General features: G+C 37.1%; 1 protein-coding gene across 1 annotated transcript; it reads left to right on the forward strand.

Annotated features, from left to right (window-relative positions):
* The first annotated feature begins 1,542 nt into the window (after positions 1-1,542).
* On the forward strand, positions 1,543-19,633 carry LOC130421143 (secretory phospholipase A2 receptor-like). The gene is made up of 3 exons (XM_056748873.1): positions 1,543-1,579; positions 8,225-8,578; positions 19,208-19,633. The coding sequence occupies exons 1-3, from the start codon at positions 1,543-1,545 to the stop codon at positions 19,573-19,575; spliced, it is 759 nt and encodes a 252-aa protein (XP_056604851.1). The 3' UTR covers positions 19,576-19,633.
* Positions 19,634-20,166: the final 533 nt, after the last annotated feature.

The raw sequence follows: 20,166 nt of genomic DNA on the forward strand, positions 1-20,166 counted from the left end.
TCTCTCTCTCTGTGTGTTTATATGTCATTATATTACATCTGATCTTCAGCACCTCAGATCATTTGGGTTTTTCTGTAGAAAGACTTATTTTCATATTTTACAACCTGCTTATTTGTATAATAGTTCACCTACTGTCCTGTTGTCTATTATGTAATGGAAGAACTGAAATGAGAAGAAACAAGGTGTGCGTTCTCTTATTTGAATGCGTGATGCGTGTTAGCCAGCGAATACAAGATAACAGACACAGCTGAGGTTGATGTGGTGTATTTCTTAAATATATATATTTAAAACTACAGACTTATAGACTTTAGGTCATATTTGAGGAAGGAGGTCAAACTCAAGAGCGGGTACGGCCCTGTTTGAGAAAAATGATGTGTGGCATGAGAGCGTGAGTCCAATGAGTGAGTCTTACCAATTCCACTACAAGGCTGCTTAAGAAAGATTGGATCAGAGGAAAGGATCAACAGACGGTAGACAAAGAGCTTGCCACTGTTGCTGAGAGAAGTAGCCTCTGGCTAAAAGGGAAGGACGCAATATGGGCTGCCAAATGACCACTTAATAAAATGGTGTTGTGTGTTGGAATGTTATGCCATGCGGGGGGAAACTGAGCATGCATTAACGGTGCCAGTGGGGCTATAACAGCCTCAGCCTACGGGTTGGCGCATATAACACCTAGTCCTATTAAGCAAATCTTTTACTTCATATGTTGTAAATTAACAGGTCAAATACACAAATTAAACTGAAGTTGTCAGATGTGCACTTTAGCCTCATTCAATGTTTCATAAGACACCCTCAGCCAATGGAGACTCACTGCAGGATGATCAGACCTGGGTGTGTGTCGCATTGTTACAATCTCACACAGGGCCGTACCTGCTCTTGAGTTTGACCTCCTTCCTCAAATATGACCTAAAATCTATAATTTTGTTGTTTTAAATATATATGTTTAAGAAATACACCACATCAACCTCAGCTGTGTCGTTATCTTGTATTCGATGGCTGACACACATCACACATGCAAATAAGAGAACGCACACCTTGTTTCCATTACATAATAGACAACAGGACAGTAGGTAAACTATTATACAAATAAGCAGGTTGTAAAATATGAAAATAAGTCTTTCTACAGAAAAACCCAAATGATGTGAGGTGCTGAAGATCAGATGTAATATAATGACATATAAACACACAGAGAGAGAGAAACAGCAGCAGATTCAGGAGAGAAACACACAAGAGATGAAAAGTAAGAACTATTTACATTCTCATTTCTATTAATATTATCCTTTTGATATGACTCTGTTTTATAAACATTGTATCTAAAAATAACTTCTAATGAAACTTTATCAAGAAACTGACTTTCTGTAGAAATACACTAAGTGATTGAAATGTTGACTTTTAACTTCATTGACATTTATAGATTTAAACTTTTATGTCATACAGATTGATTTGATTTACAATTTGGCAATTTAATTTGTTTCTGACACCAAACTTGTGAACAAACAGAAGTTTAACATTTGAGCTTTTCAATGTGTTTCTTCCTCAGAAATGGCTCAGATTCTATATTTCAGTCTTCTTGTCATTGGTGAGTTTGTGTTTCTGCTTTTATGTTTGATTTAAATGTCAGGAGAATTGACACCAGAGTTATCTGTCTGTCTATTAATAACTGTTATATTGAAGAAAAAGAGGCATTTTGTAATAATTACTTTATGAAATATATCACACCAACAATCTAAGGCAATGTGTCCAAAAGACGTCTTTTCTGCGTCTGTGTTGATGTTGAATAGATGTCCCTTGAGGGATCAAAAGTGAAAGGTTTTACTTCTTCTATTTATGACATCTTCTGAACGCCTAATATTGAGGGACCTCTGGACAAAGTTTAAACTAGTTTCAATGGTTTTTCAGACAAGACTCAGTTTACAATTAGAAAAATGTTGGGCATGACTGAAAGTTTATATGAGGTGTAAAAATACTCATCTAATTTGCATATTATGACAACATCAGGGGCAGCCATCTTGAATTTCATAATATTCAGGAAATAATAGATATTGAATTGATATTTAAACTTATTTACATGTTGTTGTTCATTCCAAATGATCAGGAAAAGAGGAAATCAGCAGTAAAACTATTAGTAACTAGAGTAAATTATTATTATAATACTGTGCCATAGTGAAATGCATGTGTCCGATTTTTTGATCAGTTGACCAGCTATCTGCCCATTCAGCTGTCTCTACCTCAAGCAACAGCTCTCCTATGGACACTACGACCACGTTCAACCCTGCCACCCACATCTCCCCCATCTCCTTTAGCCAAAGGCTCGAAACAATCGCTCGTTTGTGCTCAGTGAACATTCATGCCTTGCACGGCGGCACCATTGCGCTTCACAGATATACCGGGAGAAGCACGGTCATTAGATGACCGATCGTGATTTTCAAAAGGCAAATATATTAACAACACTTCTTTATATAAAATGAAAACTTGATCCAAATTAATAAAAGTGAAAACATAACATTTACTTAATATATTTCCTTGTAAGTCATTATTAACAAAATCAAAGTCACATTAAAACAAAGCAATATGCAGCTGACATCAGCATCTCATTGCCTGACAGATTCCACACTTCAGCATAGTGGTGACCCACAAACCATTTAATATCAGAAAAGAAAAGAGAAAATACAAATTCAGTAGTTTTTACGGAAAAATACCGGCAGCTGTGGTTGCCAGCAAACTACCGTAAAATTACGGGAACATCCTGTTTTTATTCATCCAATCAATTCACAGTAGAAAACATGAGCCACACCCACTATTCATGTTGTACATACGTCAGAATACTGAAGACGATCATCACTTCTGCTTCACAGGGACTGCAGCATAACAGCCATGACTTGATGTTTTATTGTTGTTTAAAGTCACCGTTATTGTCATCAGTGTTTGCTTTAGTTGGACTCTTTCATCCTTCTTATGTAAAATTCCAGTTTTATTTGGGCTGCTATAACAGTGTTTTATATAAAATAAAAAAATAGCTTTATAGCAAATAACATCAAAAGAAAAATATTCTTTTATAAGCTTTTTCTCTGATGTTGTTTAATTTCTCATTGGGTTTTTGTTACAATAGTCTGAGAGAATTTACATTCAACATTCACATTTCCTGCAACAATCAATATAAAGAGTTTTTGAACAGTTAAAAGGTTAATATTTGGTCTTTGACTTTTCGACATACCTCCGCCAACATTCTCGCCCATGTGATCTGATTAGTTAAATAGATTTGAGTGAACTAACATTCAGCCAATCACAAGTGAGTGTTATGCAGAGGCGGACAATCCTGGGGCCAAAGAGTAAAAGTCCTGCCATATTTTTGTTTCACCCATGAACTCAGCAGCTGATTTCACCAGAGGAGGAACCAAAACATTCCTTTCAAGTCACAAGCCAAGTCTCAAGTCCTCAAAGAGTTAAAGTTAATGAGATCATTAAGTGAGTAATTTAATGATGATTGAGTGATGAACACCTGCTGTTAACAATCAACATCACTGAAGAAAAGAGAAACACAAGAACTACAACTGACTTCAGCCACAGCCTTGGATGACATCAGCTGAAAAAAAAAAAAAATCACCATAATTGTGGTCAGTGTTTGCTTTAGTTGTGCTCTTGAGTCGTTCAGTAATAGGTTGTGAGATATTTCTTTTATAAGTGAAGAGTTACACACTTCACAGAACTGATCTCTCTGCTTTATAACAGAACATGAACTGATACAGTGAAAAATCTAACTATAGGGTCAAGAGTCCAACAAAAGCAAACACTGATCTCCATGATGGTGACATCATTTAACCAATAAAACATCAACATCTCAATTACAGCAGGTGTTCATCACTAATGCTCAATCATCATTTAATTACTCACTTAATGATCTCATTAACATTAACTCTTTGAGGACTTGAGATTTGCTTGTGACTTGCTTGTGACTTGAAAGAAATGTTTTGGTTCCTCCGCTGATGAAATCAGCTTCTGAGTTCATGGTTGAAACAAAAATATGGCAGGACTTTTACTCTTTGGCCCCAGGATTGTCCGCCTCTGGTGTTATGAGGCCAGAAAGTCTTTGGTGTACACTTTAAGCTTCAAACACATCGAAGCAGGAACTGTGCAGAGCGCATTCGTGTAGCAACGACAAAAAATACGGGTTTGAGCACTGATTAATAAAGATATATAAACATGACAAACGGTCAGAAATAAGATTGTAGATCTTGTATCAGTGGGCAGATCATTCCACATAGGTGGAACAGATCCGGAGAAGGTGCGCGAGAGAGATTTTTTACCTTTATGGGATGGCACCACAAGACGTTGTTCATTTGCAGAGCGTAGGGATCTGGCGGGTACATATGTCCTCATTAGCGATTTAAGATAAGGTGGTGCCGAACCAGTAGTGGTCTTGTAGGCCAGGAGCAGAGTCTTGAATTTGATGCGAGAGACTTGGGAAGCCAATGTAGCTTAATGAGTAGAGGAGTGACGTGTGCTCTCTTTGGTTCATTAAAGATAACTCTTGCTGCAGCATTCTGGATAAAACTGAACTTCTGTGTAATATATCAAATATTCCCTTCAGGTTCATTTGATTAATAATGTTGAATCAAATGTATTAAATTGTTACTTGAGAAAATGTTGGATCCATTGCATAAAACAAGAAATGTAACATTACAACAGAAAGCAGTTGCCCTTTAACAACAGTAGGTCTAATTGTTAAAAATACTTGATGAAGAGTTGTTTTTTGTGTTCTTTTTTTTACAAAAGTGTCATGTTAATGTGTAATTCTATAAAATAATATATGGCTCATGGCTGAGTTTCATTCTTATAAATATTTTAATAAATAAATCTTTTAATGAGTGGATTCTTGCGTGTGGGTAGGTGGGTGGATGGGGGGCACCTCGGGGCTGTTGCCCAGGGTAACCATGAGGTCTTAAAACGCCTCTGGATCCAACATATTCTCAAGTAACAATTTAATACGTTTGATGCAACATTATTAATCAAATGAACCTGAAGGGAATATTTGATATATTACATAGAAGTTCAGTTTTATGCCCTGAACTTCTGGAACACTGAATCCAGAACACTTACGGTGTCTGTCTGCTAATGCATTAAATGCATAACCAAATAGATATAGAATATTATATGATATCTCCAAATCGGTTACTATATTTGAAAATAAAATGCTAAAATAATCTAAAATCATCACTTTGATCATTTAAGAGTGTGAAGCTGACCTCATGCACTATGTTGCATGTTGCGCTGCCATCTTGGGAGATTCATACTCCACTGCTATTATTGTTTTGATATGTACCGTAACTATTATTTTAGAATAAAGCTAACTTAAGACACCACTCAAAATTTTTATGTAATCAATTCAGTACTATTTTGACAAAACAATTTTGAGTGTACGACATGCATTAGGACCACATGAACTAGCTGGATGTTGGCCTGTTTTGTCTGAATGACGTGATAGTTAAACTGACTAGGATGTTTATATGTAGCCTACAAAGCATCCTAACGCCCCCTTCATGTCTAATATACATTTGATTAATAACTATCCCACCGCGTAAACCTATACCTGATTGGTTGACTTCTTTATGAAGTAAGTTGACTTCTTTATGAAGCAAGAGTACCAAAGGATGCGTGAACGCATGGCAGGCATTTTGAGTGCGCACACACTCACTGAGCGACAGCAGATAACATTCATAAGAGAGCATTAGTTCAGTCCAGGTTTTTGCATGAGTAAAGAAAATCGGCCTGAGAGCGGAGAGATTCGCGCGCTTCTATTGCATAAATGCGCTCTCGCTTCGTTATAATGCGCTTGTGACATTTGTCATTAAAATAACACAATATCTAACTACTCTCACGATACTTTACAGTCAAACACTGAGCAGCGCTGTAGGAGGTCAAACAGACCTGTTCTAATGGAGAAAAGACTTTATTTTCATTAAAAACCATTTATTTATTTAATTTAAATGGTTTTAATCTACTTAATTTTATTTGTTTTATACTAAAACGTATCACACTGTAAAAAGTAATACCTAGATCTAACTTATAAAAAGTGAGGCAAGTTGCTGCATTGAACTTTTTAAGTTGAATCAACTTGCAGCCTTTTTTAAGTATAATAAACACTTTAAAATTACTTAATACAAACGCAAAAAAATCAAGTTGAGCTAACTAATAGTACCAGTATTCTTCAGTTAGATAAACTTACTTTTATTGGTAGAGGGAACTTATTTATGGGATGCTACAAGTAACCTGTAATCATTTTATTTAGGTATTATGAACATTAATTTTTCTTAGTAAAATTAAACTAATCATATGTGAATAAACATTTTAATTGAGTCCTGGCTATAACATCAACAAATACATCTAAATGTCTATATTCTTAGCACTACGGTAATTAACTTTACATAAACAGACATTGTCAATGACAATTACAAATTCAATTGAAGAAGAAAAAGATGGGAAGATAGATCGAAGACAATAACATTTATTGAATGTCACGACTACAAAAGAGGCAATAAATGTGGCCACACACGTACACAAAATATAAAAATATTTGCCCAGAGGAATACAACAACTACAACCTGAAATACAACCCAGCTAACAAAAGTTTGTTATAAGAACGTTCCTTTTAAAATATTCAAAATGTCAGTTTTTTATGTTTTAAGATCATTTCCAGCTGACAAAAGTCACCATCATGGTGATCAGTGTTTCCTTGAGTTGGGCTCGTGACCCTTGACCTTTACACATGAAAATAGATGTACTTATAAAGGACATTTGTCAAAGAAATTGAAATGATGCTCTGATCAATGGTGTTGGTCAGTGAGATATCTACTGTGTTTACATTTGAATAAATTACTGTCATATTGATCTTGTAATTACATTAAAACATCTGGGAGTTTGATTACATTTTTCAGTCTCCAAAGCTTCTTTAAAAAAGAAAATACTCCGAATTTAGACACACAGACATGAAGATTCCGTTTATGAATCTCAACAATGGTGAGAATAAACAAAAGAAAACTTCATGCTGTGATGCATGCTGGGTAACATCATAGCGCAAAACGAATTAATAATTCCCAGCATGCATTGCGGTTGATCCACTAATCTGAGTTAGTTGGTTGTTTCTCACCATTGCTGAGATTCATACATTGATTCTTGATATCTGTGTGATTCTAAAATATTGTTTGATAAAAACAACATCCGTTTTTCACAAATCTTTAAAGATATCTAAAAACAGTCATATTTCCTGATTTTATAATGTCCTTTCAGGATCTTTAGCATAGCACTCAACCTAAATGAGTACTGAATTAAACTATAACATAACAGAGGTTTCACCAATACCATTTGGTTAGGTTCATATTTGTTCTGCCATGACAAGTGAACTTTATGAGCACCCAGTTTCAGCAGTTCAAACATACATTTGTTCAGGGGTCAAGATCCCAACCCAAGGAAACACTGATCACCATGATGGTAACATTCTTAAAACGCTTAAAACATTTTTTTACGTATTCAAACATGTGAAAAACCTCCAATGAACGTTCTTATAACATTTTTTTTGTTAGCTGGGTTGTATTTCAGGTTGTAGTTGTTATGTTTCTCTGGGAAAATACTTTTTTTGTAGTTTTTGTTGAACTTTTCTGCAGTGACGCTGTTTGTTAACAGCAGATGTTCATCACTAATAACTCAATCATCACTATAATAATAATGAAACTCAATACAAATTCTGTCAAACTTGACCACAGAAAGGTGTTGGTTTTGGGATAAATCTGGGCTAGAATTGAAATGAACTGTTGTTTATATTTGGTTCAGTTCTGCTTTATTTGTTTTGATGTTTGACATGTGGCATAGCTTTGGCATGCCTGTGGCCCAAATCTGGCAAACAGGAGTGGACCGCACAAGTCCCATCATTCCACGCCATATGTGGGCCAGATGAGTAAAGTATGGGGAGTAAGGTGTGGGCCAGATTTGGGCCGCAAAAATTCGCTATCTGGGTTAGCTCAACTTGATTTTGTTGCGTTTGTATTAAGTAATATTAAAGTGTTTATTATACTTAAAAAAGGCTGCAAGTTGATTCAACTTAAAAAGTTCAATGCAGCCACTTGCCTCATTTTTTATAAGTTAGATCTAGGTATTACTTTTTACAGTGCAGCCCACTCCTGCTTAGATCAGCTCTGAGTGAATGTGTTTGAATAAAAACTCTCTCTTTCAGCTCTCTGTTCATTATCTGAAGGCATTCAGCGCCGCTATCACTATATAAACATGACGACGACCTGGACTGAAGCTCAGAAATACTGCAGAGAGAACTACACAGATCTGGCCACAGTCAACAACATCAATGACATGAACGAGCTGAAGAAGACTGTGAATAACAAACCTAAGTATGTCTGGATTGGACTGAAGAGAACAGATGTGTATAACTGGAGGTGGTCTCTGGGTGATCCTGTGAAATATCTGAACTGGGAAACTGAACCATCAAATGATACAAATAATTGTGCTTTTATGAGAAATGGAAAATGGCATCGGCAGATGTGTAAAGGTAATCTGGGATTCATCTGCTACAATGGTGAGAGTCAGCAAACCTTCACTTCACAAAACATGATCATAAGACAACAATAATAAACATCACAGTTAAGAAACAGAACACATGTGGGTCAGATGAACAGGTTGGAGCTGAACTCTACAGGATTGGACACTTCTGATTTAAGCAAACACTCAAAGACAGTCAATGTAACACAGTAGCATCATTACATCTGATTCACTTCTCATCTCTGACTTCAGGTGTTTCAAAGGATTTCATTATCTGTCAATCACAGACTTTCCTTCTCAGCTGTGGTGAGTTCTCTGAGTTTCATCATTTACATGTTCACTGATTTAAAGGCCACATAACATGATGAGAAAATAAAGATTTGTCAAACACAATTGTCTGTAATGTGACTTTTTATCAACAGATCAGGGAACTATTAAAGTCGTTTCAGCCAATTATGGGCGTACAGACCGACAGACCTGCTCTACTGGAAGACCAGATGACCAGATCTCAAATGTTCAGTGCAGTCTGAACACATCTCTAACGGTGGCCACTCGGTGAGAACAGAAAACATTATTAAAGAGTTATCAGATATTATCAGATCATCTTTATATATTTTTGCTGTTCTTTGTATTTATTGTCACAGATGTGATGGAGAAACTAATTGTTCTATGGTTGTGAACGATGCAGTTTTCACTGATCCTTGTGGTGGAACTTACAAATACCTGAATGTGTCTTATGAGTGTGTTGAAGCACCACCAAGTGAGTTTTACACCCAACTGACACCAAACCTTATAAAACACTATACAAGAGTAAAGTTTAAGTGTATTTTAAGTGTTATTTATTTATTTAGTAAGTATATAAGTAACAGTCTGCTAGTAGTGAACCTGTAGGTGTATTATTTTAATACTGCTGGGGACTAAACTGGCTTCTTCTAAGTTTATGAAAGTAGACTTTTAAGTGTAGTCTAAGTTTAAGTCTGGGGTTTTAACTCCAGTCCTCGGGTCTCTCTGCACAGATTCATTTAGACATCTCCCTATTGAACACATGAACGAGTGAAGAAGTCAAATCAGATTCAGTCAACGAGATAATGAAGTGAAGATTGAGTCATTCACAATCACTGAAGAAAACATGAGACAGGGATAAGAGGGGTCACATAAGGTAACCTAGTTCTATGAATAAGGTCAACACGCCACAGTATGGGTCAGCCTAGCTAAGGATGAGGTGTCAGGAGATGGTATATCAATTAAGCCACGCCCCGCTTGCTACCCCGGCTATAAATATGGGCGTGAGTCTACACCCATTCTCTTTTGCCTAGTAGCGAAAAGTACTCCCCGAGTGACCGCGCCGTGTGGCGTGTTGACCTTATTCATAGAACTACACTGTAAAAAATGTTCCGTAATTTTTGCGGAAAAATTACCGGCAGCTGTGGTTGCCAGTAAAATTCCGTAAAAAATACAGGAAAAGAATATAAACAGCTTTGCAGTTTAAAACTTCAGGGCACAAACTTCAAGCTGTGAATGAACTTAATACATTTGAGTCTTTTATATCAACAACATTTCTTTATAGAAAATGAAAACTTGGTCCAAATCAGAGGTGGACAATCCTGGGCCATAAAGTAAAAGTCCTGCCATATTTTTGTTTCACCCATGATCTCAGAAGCTGATTTCATCAGCGGAGGAACCAAAACATTCCTTTCAAGTCACAAGTCAAATCTCAAGTCAAGTCTCAAGTCCTCAAAGAGTTAAAGTTAATGAGATGATTAAGTGAGTAATTAAATGATGATTGAGTGATGACCTGCTGTTAACAATCAACAACACTGAAGAAAAGAGAAACACAAGAACTACAACTGACTTCAGCCACAGCCTTGGATGACATCAGCTGAAAAAAAAAACATTTTCACCATAATTGTGATCTGTGTTTGCTTTAGTTGTGCTCTTGAGCATTTCAGGAAGTGGATCTGTTTCTCCTCTACACCTATAGCTGGTATGTCTTGAGCGCACTGGAGGTCTCATAGACTCCCCACATATGATTATCAAGCACTTTAGGTGTACAGGAATACACAACCGAGCGTTATATAAATGTCTTATTCCTTCAAAGATAATTGCTTAAATAATTACAATATTTTTTTCACAGCAAACATTTGTTCAATGCTGAATCAAATCTTGAATAGTTTGTGTTTCTGGTTTAAATCTCTCTAGGTTTATGATCTGCATTTGGATATAAAAACCTCCATTTACACATGAACATTTATCATATGAACCTCAACAGTGGTGACAATAATTAGTCATACTGCATTGCATGATGGGAGTTTTTCCAAGCATTGCAGCTTGAAGTATTTTGTTGAGCGTGCGTCACCATTGTTGAGCTTCATATGTTGGTTCTTCATGTATGACTTGAAGATTTTAAGTTAGCATTTGTTTCGCTGCTTTAAAAGTTTCTCACTGATAATGTTAGATAAAAGTGAATGTTTTTAAACACTGAGTGTACAGGATTCACTATGTTCTACATAAACATGATCAAAAATAAATATCTTGCCTGTGAACTTTTCAATGTTGGATCAACTCATCATAATAAACAGTGAAGAGTTAAACACTTCACAGAACTGATCTCTCTGCTCAACAAAAGTGCATGAATTGATACAGTGCAAAATCTAACAATAGTTGGTCAAGAGTCCAACTAAAGCAAACACTGATCTCCATGATGGTGACATCATATAACCAATAAAACGTCAACATCTCAATTACAGCAGGTGTTCATCACTAATGCTCAATCATCATTAAATTACTCACTTAATCATCTCATTAACTTTAACTCTTTGAGGACTTGAGATTTGACTTGTGACTTGGCTTTTGACTTGAAAGGAATGTTTTGGTTCCTCAGCTGGTGAAATCAGCTGCTGAGTTCATGGGTGAAACAAAAATATGGCAGGACTTTTACTTTATGGCACCAGGATTGTCCACCTCTGGTCCAAATGCATGAAAGTGATAACATTACATTTACTTAAATTATTTCTTTGTAATTCATTATTAAAGTCACTTTTAAACAAAGTAACATGCAGCATGACATCAGAATATCTTTGCCTGACCATGAGTTAAACACAGACTCAACTCTTCAGCTTAGTGGTGACCCACAAAACATTTAATATCAGAAAAGAAAAGAGAAAATACATATTCTGTAGTTTTTACGGAAAAATACCGGCAGCTGTGGTTGCCAGTAAACTACCGTCAAATTACGGGAACATCCTGTTTTTATTCATCCAATCAATTCACAGTAGAAAACATGAGCCACACCCACTATTCATTTTGGAAACACAACAGAATACTGAAGACGATCATCACTTCTGCTTCACAGGGACTGCAGCATAACAGCCATGACTTGATGCTTTATTGGTTTATTTAAAGTCACCGTTTTTGTGATCAGGGTTTGCTTTAGTTGGCCTCTTTCAGCCGTCATAAATAGGTTTACAGTTATCTTTGGGCTGCTATGTCATTGTTTTATATAAAACATAGTTTTGTAGCAAATCAAATGAAAGTGAAACGCCTCAATGAATCTACTTTTAAAATTCACATTTTCTGCAACAATCAATCTAAATAGTTTTTGAACCGTTAAAAAGCATTTATTTTGTCTTTGACTCAGACATCAAGAATCAGTGTATGAATCTCTACAGTGGTGACTAACAAATGAAAAGCTTACAGCCGCAATGCATGCTGGGAGTCATTGATGAGTTTTGTGCTTTGATGAAACCCAGAATGCATTGCGTTTATCTTTAGAGGTTTTTTTCCATTGTCACCATTGTTGAGACAAACTGTTGTATTCTAGATATCTGCTAGAACATTTATCATGTATTAGATGTGCTGTTAAAGACATTCAGTATATTAATTAATTTCATTCAATATCATAAATGAGGATAACAAGTAACATTAAAGCACTACCTAAACTCTTGAACATGTACTTACTCACCAACACAAATAATTAAATGCATTGGCTTTATCTGAGCTTTCCACCCACCTGAGTCAGTGTGTTTCAACTCATAGATGTCAATACTGGGGAAAGACTTCTTCACATGGTAAGCAAAGGGTCAAGACCACAACTAAAGCAAATACTCTTCACCATAATGGTGACTCAACAAAACCATTAACATGTAAACTTGTGTTCATTTTCAATTAGAACTTTTGTAAACGTGCCACCGAAATAAAGTGACAGTGGTGTCTGTAAGTGAAGGTGATAAAAGTGTTTGTGGAGTTGAAAAAAAACTCCTTGTGAAAACTTTGGAATTTAACTGTTCATTTCCAAGAGAATTTGACAGTGTTATCCGTAAAAACAATGGAATTTTTGCTGTTAATTTTACAGACAATTTTACAGTGTTTTTCTGTATTTTTTACGGACACTTTCTGATAACAGGTTTTTTGTGTGAAAACAACAGGATTTTACCGTTACTTTCACAGGCATTTTTTACAGTCTTGTTTACCTTATGTAAGTGTACCACCTGAGCATCGATTAGACCAGTCCGATCAGGCAGTACTGCTGTCTGCAGGACAGTTGATTAGACTGTCGTAGCCACATCTAGACAATAAAACTTAGCAAATGTCAGTGATGATGACCATCCTGCTGCTGGGCACACGTCTTCCAGAGGAGCCCCACTAAACAATGCCCAGGAGGCAGCCACTCCTCTTGTAGAGTGGGACACTACTCCCTGAGGGAGAGGCATCCCAGCGCTATGATATGCGAGCTTAATTAGCCTGACAATCCATTTAGACAGCCTCTGCTTGGACACTGCCTGGCCTTGTACCAAGTTTCCAAAACACTCAAATAACTGATCGGTATGCCTGATCCGTTGTGTGCAAGATATGTATCTTCTCAGTGCCCTGACAGGACAGATTAGATGGAGTCTGGCCCCTTCCTCTGAAATGTGAAGAGGGAGATGGAATGGTTCTATCACCAATGGCCTGGAAACAAAAGAACGTGGCAGTACTTTTCGCAGAAATTAAGGGTTTTGAAGAAGTGATATAGATGAGCCTTCTTCTCCAAATCTCAAACATGCCGAATGCACAGAGAAGGCATGAATTTCACTCACCCTCTTCATTGAAGAGATAGAAAAGAGAAATGCCGTCTTCAACGTCAGAAATTCCATCTCTAGCTCGTGTAGATGTTCAAAACATGGTTCTGCCAGAGCCCTCATGTCAACACCCAGATACTCTGAGGGAATTAGTTGGGCTCGAGATGGGCAAAGTCTACGAGCCCCCTTGAGATAACTTCTGAGAAGGGTTGTGACCACACTGTGCAAACTCCATAGCCCTCATGATGGTCAGATGTAGCTGCCACATAGCCTCTCAAGGTTAATTCTGTTGCTCCAGTCTCCAGTATGGACTGGAGAAATGAGAGGATGGAATCCACTCCACACGACACTGGGTCTATCTCCAGTGAATGACACCATCTGGAATACTGCTCCCATCTATAGGCTTAAAGTTGCCTTGTGGACAAGGCTTTGGCTGCCTGCAATGTGATCAGTACTGCTGCTCCTAGAATCCTGGCTGGCTCCCGTCTAGTGGCATAGAACATAGAATAAAATCTACTCAATATAATTGAGTGGAAATCCTTGCCGTCCATAGACGAATGTATTCAAATATTTGTTAAAATAAAAAATACATTTTATGTGTTGGATTATATATTAGCATCCTTAGTTATTACTTTGTTGTTTTATTGAGACGCATTTAACAGTTAAACGGAAAAGTGATTTCATCGAAGCCTTAGCAGTTGGCATTTTGTATTATTTGCAGTGTTGGGAAAGTTCACGTTCTACATGAACTAGTTCAAAGTTCAATTCACAAATTTTAAAATGAACTAGTTCAGTTCATAGTTCAAACTTCAAAATTTTGAACTAAGTTCACTAAGTTCCAAAAATGAACTAGTTCATAGTTCTTTTTTTCCATATGTTGATGCGAGCTATTATTTTTCAAAATTATTGCCACAGCCCATATACAGTAGAATCACAGACAGCAATTATTTTATCAGTTTTAACAATGAAGCTATGTGTCAGATTTCATCTTCATATCCAATTTTGAATCCTTATTCAACCAGGGTTTACATTATCATTGAGGCAGCTGCAGCTTTCGACCCTACAGTACATTCTCAAAAACATTAGGAAAAACGTGCTGCTTGAATGGTCTTTTTTAATGAGGAATTATTAAAAGAAAAAAAGGACAGTAATCATTAAGGTGCAAACCTTTTTCAATTTTAATAATTTTCTATTGTCCACATGCTAAAACTGAATATTGGAATCCTTGAAAAATATACCAGGCAGGTTCAACAAACAAGTTATATGAATAGTAAAACCCTCAAATCCATTCTACTAACACAAACTGAGGTAGGAACCAGGCTGAGGTAGGAAATTAAGGTTGAACTCGAAAGTGCAAAAGTCAAAGTGCAAAACATTTAAACATTATTAAGTAACTTTTACATTTTTTGGCTTATTTGCCCAATGAATAAGTATAAAAAAAAAAAAAACTTAAAGGACTCAGTCAGAGTCCAAGGCCATGGACAGTGCTTCTACTTTCTGTCCAGTGAGTGAAAATACCTTAACTGAATGAATATTTGTCACTGGTTACAGTCCAAATAAATAACTAAAATAAAATAAATAAATACAATTATTGAAAAGTGTGCAGGGCCAAGGACAGTTTTATTTTCTGTCCAGCCCGAAAATCCCTTGTCTGAATGAAGATCCTGTCTTTGGTCACAGTGGTCTCTCCCTGATGGATCAGCTGTTTTTTGCTTCCTGTAAAAACAAGATATGCTCTATTATTTTTATGCAGCTCCCCTCTGCACATCAATATAGTCATCTCCATTGGCAATACATTGTACTTCTATAGCCCAATAAACAGATCATAACAATATTTACTATACCTTCAAATATTTTTGTTGGAATTTAAGATCAGCTGCTTCTCAAAGTTGGCATCCCCCAGACGGTTTCTCCTGGGTCTGAATGAGATAACAACAAATTTTAACATCATGAATATTATGGCAAAATAATGGGAACAGTAATCTGTTTTAAAGCAATTGTTTACTGGGGCAACCACTGAAATAATTTGACCAAATATTTATATTGAAAACCAGAACTAGAATAATATCACCACCAAGAACTATGATTGAGGCTGGGCATTTACTGTACTTACTACCAAAGAATAATAATTATGTAATATAATCACAGTTTATTCCTACCTGAATATTAGACCACCGATGCTGAAGAGCCTCTCTACTGGAGCGCTTGAGGGCAGGGCAGTGTTGTGTTTTATGAACAGCTTTCTGAGCTTTGAAAACTGCATGTATTCATCAAACCCATCTGTGGTTGGGGCATCCAAATAGGTGTCCACTTCAGATTTTTGTTAAATCTGCGTTTTTTTGTTAAATCTGAAGAATGATGCTGCAGGATATAACTTGTCACTTTCACCTCTGGACTGGGCTTGACCTGAGTCTCTTGCAGTTGAGTCATCAGAGTTTAGGGTTTGAAATTCTCTTTTCAGCATCAATCTGTACCGCATACGTTTCTCCTCATCTTCGACCCAGTCTAGCTTGAATCTTGGCACCAGCATAGCGGAGAGTATGTTGTCCCTCTTCTCCAGAAGACCTGCAAGCCTAGTGCTCAGTGACTCCAAGATACTCTTTATGAGGGGTTGGCATGTAATGAGACCCTCTGCTGCAGTGGGCTTCATGCTCTCATCCAACAGGTCATTCATATGACATTGCAGTTGCACAATGGTTGGAGCCAAGTAGCCAAGAAAGATGTTCTTCTCTGCTTGGAGGATGTTTAGTGCAAGTGTTAAAGGCCTCATCACATCCACAAACTTGTGCATGAAGTTGACTTCCTCTGGAGAGAATCGGCGAAAGCCAAACTCATCGCTCACAGTGTGCAAAATCAGGTCGTCATGTAATAGGGGAGTGGCACCATTTTGAGGGGTGACCTCAGCCACGTTAATTTCTGCCTTGGTAGTTAGTGTTGCTATGCGAGACAGTTGCTCCATGGCAAGGAATACCGAATTCCATCTTGTGTCATTTGGCACAACAAAGCCAATCCCAAGCTTTTCCTCCACAGCATCAGAAGCCTTTGTACTTCGCTTAACCAGGTTCCACAGAGCAGATGCTTTTGCAAAAACAGCCCTCGACATTGTTTTGTAACGCTTTTCAGTTACCTTTTCCGTGTCTTTGGCCACTAGATTCAAGGTGTGAGCCATGCACCTTATATGAGGGGGGAGAGACGGACGATCCAGACCTGAGAGAGGCTCAGGCTCCATCTGGTCATCTTCATCGGAGCTCTCACTGGCGGCAGCAAAGGCGGACTCTGGTTCATTGTCTTCTTCACTTTCAGTTTCATCAAAGTGGACCACTGTCTCTTGCATTTCAGTATCAATAGAAACAACATCCATCCCAAAACAGTTGAACGCCTTGACAAAATTTGAAGCATTATCTGTTACTGTACATGCAACCTTATTGTGGATTTTGAATTCTTTGTTTAGCTGCGGCTGGGAGATGACAACGGAGCCGCTACAGTACGCAGTTAATGGGGTTTGGGTCGATGATCTGTCCTGACTGTCTTTTGATTTTTTATTTGCTTTCACATACCTTGAAAGGCTAGCCGGGTGCTTCAGTTCAATATGCCGTTTCAGGTTTGCTGTGGATGTAACTGAAGTGCTGATTTTCTTTTTGAAAAGTTTGCACAGAAAAGTGAGATTTCTCCCATTCTCACCGACCTTTTCATAAAATTCTTTTAAATGATCATAATCCTTGCAACATGCTGCTGTCGCCTCCATGCCTTTTTTTTTGTTTTGATGACGCATCACGCATGCGGCGGACGGCGGTGCGACACTGGTGGCTGGTGTTGCCAGATTGGGTGTTTTTCCGCTACATATTAAGACCCGTTTACGGTGTGTTTTAGACGGGATTTCGCCTGGAAGGCTCTATAGAAATCTGGCACCCTATTGAACGAAGTTAACATGAGAGAGCATGCGTTCACATACACCAGAATGAACGAGTTCACAGTAACGTTCATCAGGCAGTAATACAGCACGTTCAGTTCACGTTCGCCCAAAATATGAACGAGTTCATGAACTATCGTTCAATGAACACGTTCAGGTACAACACTGATTATTTGTGTGTATGTATAGTTGTCTGTAGGGCCAGAAGTAAGAAAATAGTACAGAGTTGAGATGAAGATCACAAAGTGTGATGGATGTGGACACGTCTATAAAGACACAACTGGATACTCTGACCGTGGACACAAGGAGGTGTTCACAGCATTTTATTTGGACGGAGAATTTGTGTCTTCTGTTCAATGGACTGCTACACAGTGTTGTGATGGAAGTGACTGATTTGGGGGGATTTTTGATTACTTGTGATTACAAATTACTTGTGAACAAAGCCAGAAATTATGAGTACATTTAAATGTTTTGTTTAATAATCAAAATTATAGCGTTAGAACAAAACTTTGATGTCACTAGTTTAAATGAACTTGAAGTGAAATTACAGAAAAACATACACTTGTAAAGAATTGTTGTATTAGACTAATTGTGACAGATACGTTTTTGCAGTTACATTTTTTTATGTACAAAGCTCAATACAAATATTTATGCCATATTACAATACAATTATTAAACAGATGTATTAGTGTTCAAATAGCATTTCTTAAACAAAAGAAAACAAATGTATTTTCAAACGTGTATTGCAGACGTTTTTAAAGTAAATGAATGAAATGGGTTAACGGATGATGAAAAGGATCAAACTCATTCTGAATTGTTCACTTCAGTTAATCTGTAGGCCGATAGTTTTTAAGCATCTGTGCCTGTATAGTAAACAGCATCCTCAGCAACCAATTGTCAAGACCTTTCAGAACGCCCATTTCTCCAACCTACTCAAACTCCTACTAGGAAAACATGAACAATAAGAAGAAAAACCCTCATCGTGTTTAGTGTTTCCTTCAGTGGACTTCTTGACTCTTGTTCTCTTATATTGATGTGTTTGTTGGTTAGTTGTGATTGTCTGTTTTATTGTAAATGGAGTCAGTTTGTGTTGATGTCACATTGTTCTGGCACAAAACAAGTTAAGTATTAATTTTAGAAGATATATGTTTTTGTAGATTGACATCTGAACTGTAAGTGTAATGAGAATGAATAAAAATCATGAGACTTGAATCTTTATTTTCTTCAACAGACAGCAGTAAATCATACATCATTAATACTTCTAATACAACATGGAGTGAAGCTCAGAGTTTCTGCAGACAGTATCATACTGATCTGATCAGTGTGAGGAACCAGACTGACAATCAACTGATCTACAACATCATTAATGATCCTCAAACATCTGTCTGGATTGGTCTGTTCAGAGGCTCGTGGGAGTGGTCAGATAACACTGACTCCGCCTTCAGATACTGGGACTCTGGTCAACCTGATAATTCTGGTTCTGATGATTGTACAGGGGTCGATATGAATAATGAGGGGAAATGGCATGATCTATCTTGCAGTCGCTCAGAGACTTTTGTGTGTCATGAAGGTGAGTTAATAAAAGTCAATGTGTGTGTTTGATGACAGAAGTTTCTTCATGATGAAACTGATCTCAGTTCAGTCTCAGTGTTTGTGTTTTGTTCTCATGTTCAGTTGTTTGTGTTTATTGTGTGTTCAGATGAGCTGATATTGATCCAGAAGAATCTGAGCTGGACTGAAGCTGTGAGATACTGCAGAGAGAATCATGTGGATCTGGTTTCAGTTGATTCAGAGAAGATTCAGCTCTGGGTGACATCAGTGGTTCATCAGGCCTGGACTGCTGAGGTGTGGCTGGGGTTACGTCACTCCTGCTCTGTGGGGATCTGGTTCTGGGTGAATGGAGAGATCGTGTGTTATGATCATTGGGCTCTGGGGAATGAAACAGACGTGGACGACTGTGAGCGTGAAGTGAGATCTGGAGCGGTTCAGTCTGGAGGAGATCATAAGTGGATCAGTCTTCCTGAATCTCACAAACTCAACTTCATCTGCAGAAGAAAAGAGAAATAAACAGATATTAAACAGATGCAAGTCTATCACTTTCTGATACACAACCATTTTTTGTTCCTTTGTTCATTCTCTGGTTTTTTGTTTTGTTTAGGAATAGGGTTCATCTAAAGGCTCATTACAAATACAAACTTGCATCAAACTTTCATGACTCCCAGAATGCATTGCAGTTGATCTGAATTAGTTTGATGATAGTCAACATTATTGAGGTTTGTGTGGCGAGTGTTGGTCTCTAAGTGTGTCAGAGAGATATTCTGTTATAGTATCTTTTATTTATCAACTAAAACATTTACATTAGATCTCAAAGTAAGTTTAAGGAAGTTTCTTAATGTTAGTATTGTTTGATTTATGTTTAGCAAATTATTTCACTTAGTCAAGTGAAAATGGATGAAAATGTTTGTTCAATGTTTATTCAACATTAGTTGCAAATTGATTCAATGCCATTAACTTTGACAAATCAACATTTTCTAACATTATTTTAATGATTTTTTGCCGTCAGGGGACACTTTTGTTGCTTCATATGTGATTTGTTAATATTCAGAGTTCTTATCTTATGACATTTATTTTGGATAATATATCATTTAAGTGAATTAT

This window comes from Triplophysa dalaica, chromosome 5 (genome assembly GCF_015846415.1).
Source record: "Triplophysa dalaica isolate WHDGS20190420 chromosome 5, ASM1584641v1, whole genome shotgun sequence".
NCBI classification, from domain to species: Eukaryota; Metazoa; Chordata; class Actinopteri; order Cypriniformes; family Nemacheilidae; genus Triplophysa; species Triplophysa dalaica.